Raw genomic sequence first — 6,345 nt, 5'->3', positions numbered from 1 at the left:
GCAATTTTTTGTTGTTGTTGTTGTTTTTCCTCCCCTTTTACTTATAAGACAAACTCTACAGTAAGTCATGTCTTGTGTCTCCTGAGTTTCCTCTGTCCTGTACGTATCTTTCAGCTAAAATAAGAAAGCAGCCATGGAAATGTGTCAGTTTAATTATCTCGTTTTCAGTTCTATCTTTTAAAAAATGTTATCAGGATATTTTCTATCTTAAAAATCATCATAATGTACTCATACCCTCCAGCCAGAACAGCAACTGAAGTGACAGGCAAATCTGAGTTTTGATATGGGAACTGACATTATAGAAATTCTCCCCATCCCAGTGTATACAAGACAGGAATGTTCCACTCTGTGCTCCTTATCTGCTACTGTTTTTCTCTCTTTCCTAAAGGAGAGGGGAGTGGAAATGAAGAGTAAACCAGTAGTATAGAAAGTTCGAAACAGAGACCATAAACCCAGTGTCTGATGGGGACATTGCAGAGAGCTCAGTCCTGTGCTTTGCCAGGCAATTCCTATGTTGCCTAATATTTTTTCTCAGTACAGAAAGCACAGCCTTCAATCTCTGCAACAAAGATGTCTATCTGAAAAAAGAAAAAAAAAAAGGAAGTGGAGGGTGGTGGAGGAAGAGCAGTGCTGCTTATGCTCTGCTTATCCTGTCTGCTTGCTCTGGAAGCACTTGAGGGCAGGGTTTGGCTTTATTCTTTGTTTGCATAGCACCAAGCATGCCTCATTTGCAGCTTCATTACAATTTGACCCGGTGTATTACCACCAGCTTAAAGCTCTGTGTCTGCTGCTCCTGATACTGAACAACAGTTATTTCTTCAAGGGAACAGCGATTATTCTTTTCTCACTGGGACAGAAAGGCCACAAGTAGGGATGTCAGCTACTGGGGGATGTCTGAGCAATGGCAGTGCTATAGGTTGAGCATCTGATGGATGAATTTTTTTGGTGCACGTTTACATTTGGAAAGACCTCTGCTGGGCAACACCTCAGTGGCATTTATTCTCACCCTGAGCTTAACATGGAAACCTACGATTATCCCTTTGAATGCTCTCAGAAAGGCCCCACTGCAATCACGTTTGCATAACCTGAGTTAAGTTACTTTAAACCTCTTGTGCCTCCAGAGGAGGGAAAGCTCTTCCTCAGGGGTGTAATTATAGAAACAGTTGTGACACTGTGTAGCTTCACTCCGTAACATAGTGTTTCATAGGAGCAGTTCTCAATTACCAGCTTGGGTCTACCCGTGGGAGAACACTGTAGAAGGGAAACCAGGAGGCTGCTGTGTGATGCAACAAAACTTTAATGAGAAAGAAATGCCTTTGTTTGCAAAGCAAGATATCACAGAATGTGGAAAGACAACAAAAACAAAAACAAAAACAACAACAACAACAACAAAAACCCAACAAACAACTGCTTCCAGACAGTTCCAGAGAATGTTCAACAAATGTCCTGCATAGAGATGAGAGACTGCTGTCCTCAGCTGGTTTTGTTCTCAGCAGCTGTGCAGCTCCTGGTGAAGATGCCATTAGGAGTGATGTTTATGTTGCATGTGCTACCCACAAAACTGGGATAGCTGGAACAGCTGATAACAGTGAACAACGACCCAGAAACTGAAGGGAAAACCAAAAACAGATGAAAGACCAGAAATGCTAAGTCGAAACCGGGCTGCTGGTGCGCCAAGCCCCGTCCTCATTGCTCTGCTTGGGCCTTCATGCGAGATTCCCCTGCCCTTCTGCCCTTAGCAGGGCCCACAGCTGCCCCGCAGGATCCTGCTGTAGCGACGAGAAGAGAAGGGGCTGCAGAACCCACCGCCGAGAGTGGAGAGGGCTGAGCTCCCATAGCCATACTGCGCTCCGTACCCTAAGGAGCTCCCGATGCCATAAGAGCTCCTGGAGCCATAGAGGCCCCCCAGCCCCAGGGAGCCCCCAAAGGCGGGTGCTCCAGAGGATCCCACCACGGCTTGCTGGGGGAAGGAGCTGAGGATGGGGCCAGGGAAGGTGACGACGACGGGCGGTGGCTGGATGAGGGCTGTTGAGTCGGGGCATTGCCGGACGCAGGCATCATTGCAGCTGTTGGCAATGGGCTGTGGGCAGGCGATGCTGCTGGTGGTGGGGCACAAGTCGTAGCAGGACATGGCTCGGCAGAGAGGTGATTCTGAAAGAGAGGGCTGAGTGAACACAGAGCACGAGGTGTGCTGGAGCACAGCATTTGCTGCTGGGTTGTCGGGGAGCAACCCAATGGCGGGCTGATGCACAGGCAAAATTGGTGACACTACTTAAAGGCTTTCTTGTGCATCAGCACCGCTTTGATCTTCCCCATCCAGCAATCCCTGCAATTGTCACTTCCACCTCTGCCTTCGGAAATTACTGCTGCTGGTTGTTTGCTTTTTTGTTAACTGCTTCCAGGAGGAGCAGAGTGCCAGGAGCACTTTATGTGCTCAAACACAAATGTTCTCTTCCCTGGGGAATGTGCCTCAAAACCACCAGAACTGACTTCTTCATTGCACAGAATGGGACAGAGGCAGGTTTGGGCTCGGGAAGTATGCAAAGGAGACATGGACACAGCACTGCTCTAATTGCAGGTATCATGCTCCTTCTCTGTTTTTTTTTCTTTTCTTTTCTGTATTTTTTCTTTTGCTTTATGCTCTTTAGGATAATTCACTTCCAGTGTTCTCTTTCAACTCTACATTCCCTTAATCTCTGTAATCCCCCTGGTAAAATCCTAAATAATTAGAGCCCAAGAGGAATTTGAACTCATGATTCATATACTTGCAATGTTAAATATAGATACCCCATGAAATATTTCTGTCCAAGTATTTCTTGGCATAACATTTTTTCTACAGAGCGTGGAGTAAGTTGGAAAATGTAAAGAGCTGATTTCCTTTGTCAGATAAACACAAGGTTATAAGATAACACAAATAAGATTTCTATGTGTATAATTCTCTTTACTCAGCTGGCTCCTCAAACAGCTTTGTATACAGCCATGGTTTAGGTATTAGCTGACGTGCTACAAGAGAATTTTGCATTTTGAAGCTTCTGCCATCTGATATTTTCAATCTGCTCGCAGGATAGGAATAGCAAAATAAGAATAACAGAACTCAATGCCCCAAGCCCTGGTCTTGACCCTAAAACTTGCCAGTAACACAGCTTGCAAATAATAAAAGAAGAGATGAAGGGAGAGAGGAGAGAAAGACAAAATCTCACCTGATATGGAGGAGAATCTTCAGGAGGATTGGAACTGAACTGCACAGGGCTCCTTTTATACAGCTCTCCCCAGTGCCTGGGGGGGTCTGAGGCACCGCACACATGAGGTCATAGTCATAAAGCAGCCCAAATCTGAAGCACACTGAGCTTCCCAAAATGATGAAATTGTTTTTGCTTTGCTGTTTGCAAAATCATCCTAAATCTCTGAGTAGCGTAGTAGGCACATTCCAGCTCCCAACACTCTTTCATCTCAATGTTTAATTGACCGGCTGCAGTGCTGGTATCATTCCACCCTCCTCACTGGCATCACAGGAGGTATTAAACTGTTTCTATTTATTTAGCACTTCCTTCATTAACTTCCTGTAATGATTTTAATCAGAGCTGTAGCTTGCTGTGCATGTTTGCATTTGAGCTCTGCAGATCTGGGCTATAATCTGATCTGCTCACGCGTTTTGCAATGAAATGGTCAGTGAGATGGAATCCAATTTCTGCTCCCACCTACAGCCCCAAAATGTGGGGGTGAACACATCCCTGTGGAAAGCCATAGTATGGAAAGTCTATCAGCTTTGATACAGAAATGCTGAATTTTCCTTGCTGCCTGGGAGCACCAGCAGAAGAGATTGCTTTAGTATCTGAAACAGTGATTAAAATGAGATCTGAATGGATACCAGTGTACTTCACAGTTTGCCCCTATCTACCCCTCTGCCTTATAGAAGAATTGAATTTGTGTTTCACTGGATAATCCCAAAGAAACAACTTTAAATTCTTTCTTCCTAGACATGCTGGCAGGTGGCAGGAAGATGGAATATTACAGGAGTAGCATTATTTTCCTTCTCTTTCATCCTGGATCAGCAAAACATCTCCTGCAGAGTGATCTCCTTGCCAGATTCCAAGTGATGTGTAAAGCACTGATTCAGGCTTTCCCTGTGCTCAATAGGGAGGAACAAGAATACTACAAGACACTCATGCTGCCTCATGCTTCTCTTACTGGTATTTGTATCGTCCTCAAAACACATCAATTGTGCTGTTGTTGACACAGTGTGATTAATGAAAAACCCAGCTTCTAAGCAAGTGAGATGCATTGAGATGCATCCCACCCATATTCCAAAATCCTGGGCAACAGACAGTGTCCAGTCCACCCCTATATTTCCCCATTTGCTCATGGGTCAGTTGATGTTAAACAGAATCACCACAATATTTGTGTCAGAAATTATCCTTAATTTATGAGGGTTTCTTGAGGCAGCCTTAGGGGATCACAGCACAATAGCACTCATAAGGGATGTTAAATTAGTTTTTGTGTGTGGTTTTTAAGTGCTTCGTAAAGCATTTCTAATGGCTTAGGTATGAACTGGTGTATCATCATTGCCATACAGGTGTGTGGTCAGATTTGAGCAGCCCAGAGCTTTGAAATGTAATTTTGAAATTGCATTGGTCAAGTGCATTCTTTCTGTCCTTTTCACCAGATCATGATTTCCAGCATCAGGCTTTCAGCTGATTTCCTGTTCCAAAGGAGTTCTTCATTTGTTCTGGTTGTGGCACAGAGATCTCCAGCCTCATGTTTGGCAGCTTTCCCTGGTGCTTTCTAAGCCTACCTGTGAGCTGTCTGCCTTGGCTCTATGACTGAAACACATGCTTGGCTTCCTCTAAAATACATATTCCACAAGCTATCTGTCTTTTATTGTGGCAAATTGATCTACAGAACTGGGTAGTTTGCCACACAGGGCATGGGGATGGATGGTTTAAAAAATGCTTTGTAATGTTTCTCTTGATTTTTCACCCCAAAAGTGCAGGATGGTCCTGTTCCACCCTCATGTAGATTGCTGGTTTCGCAAGAAAGACGCCGTGGTTTGTCTCAATTATACGTTATCTAGCATGAGTAAGAAAGGATGGAAAGAAAATCTGCATATGAAAGCAGATGGCAATTACAGTGGACTTCTGAGCCACCATCATTATGTCAGCTAATAAAGAAGAAGAAATAAGTGAAGCCAGCACAATTCCTCCTGTCATTCTAATGTAGTTAATGGAACATTACCAGGAATGAATCTTGCCAATTAAGTGTTAAGATGAAAGAAATGTTTGTTTTGTAATTCGCATTTCCTGCAGAGTGAGAATTTGAATCAACTAATAAACATAAATATTGAGAAAAAAACTGATTCATCATTTTGAGGTGAACCACCTATGATAGATGTGGGCTGGAGTTAATAGGAGCCTCAGGTCCTCCAGGCAGTTCGAGGAAATGCATATAAAGCCCTCCTCAGAACAGCCTTATGTTTGTTTGTCTTGCCTTCTTCTTCTTGGAGCCAACTGTTTTCTAGATGTCAAGCTGTTGATTTCTGTGACATTTTGAAATGCTCTTTTGTCGCTTACGAGGTGACAATGTTATATTCTGATTTTTAGGACCCAGCTGCTATTTTTCACCATGTATTCTCAGGAGCTGCCAGCTCTCCATAAGACCAGATCTTGGGGTTACACTCTGCTGAACAGAAACCCCTGCAGCCCTACAAACTGCACTCCTACCCTCCCAAGACCTCAGTCAGGACCTTATTTAATAAAGAACGTGTCCACTTGGTCTTCCAGGTGCCATTTCAACTTAGTTCGCATGGAAGAAAGCCAAAGCTTTAAAGGAATGTGAGGAAAGCTTCCTTGGTGCAAAAAGGGCCCCCTGGGTGCTAGGAGTTGGGTGAGCTTTCTCATTCAATAATGGAATGCATCCAGATTTTTACACTTAGCCTCAGACCATGTAGAACTGATGTTTATCAGAAACAAGGCACAGAACAAGAGCGGCCATTTACCTGGTGAAGCATGTGACCTTCTACATTCCTCTTTTTCCACTACACAGTGATTAACCATTATCTAAAAATATTTTCCTGGAGGGCTCATAGGCTTCTGAGGAACTCCATTTACCTGACCAGGTAGATCTTGGCTGGTTGACTGCAGTTGGGTGGGGTGGTCTGGAACTATGTGTTGCTATGCCTTTCCCATCACCATGAGATCTGAGCTTCTCCTGTTTTAGGGAATCTGTGCAATTATACTTTTTGCCAAGTTTCCTGCTGTTCACTCTATGTCTGGCTCCAGTGCCAACAGCTGCCCTGAATTGAGGGTGGTGAATCACTACCACATGTTGGCATCTCCTCCCAACCTGATG

At 44.1% G+C, this 6,345-nt stretch overlaps 1 protein-coding gene across 1 annotated transcript; it reads right to left on the bottom strand.

Moving 5' to 3' along the window:
- Positions 1 to 1,335: 1,335 nt before the first annotated feature.
- On the bottom strand, positions 1,336 to 3,454 carry LOC122192209 (scale keratin-like). Its single transcript, XM_042892719.1, has 2 exons — positions 3,201 to 3,454; positions 1,336 to 2,151 (listed from the first exon to the last, which is right to left on the bottom strand). Exon 2 carries the CDS (start codon positions 2,129 to 2,131, stop codon positions 1,736 to 1,738), a length of 396 nt encoding a protein of 131 aa, XP_042748653.1. The 5' UTR covers positions 2,132 to 2,151; positions 3,201 to 3,454; the 3' UTR covers positions 1,336 to 1,735.
- Positions 3,455 to 6,345: the final 2,891 nt, after the last annotated feature.

The sequence above is a fragment of the Lagopus leucura genome, unplaced genomic scaffold, assembly GCF_019238085.1.
Source record: "Lagopus leucura isolate 7727_CA_CO unplaced genomic scaffold, USGS_WTPT01 236-0_obj-0_obj, whole genome shotgun sequence".
Classification (NCBI taxonomy): domain Eukaryota; kingdom Metazoa; phylum Chordata; class Aves; order Galliformes; family Phasianidae; genus Lagopus; species Lagopus leucura.
Note: the sequence above shows the minus strand (reverse complement) of the source record. Positions and strands in the feature narration are given on the sequence as shown.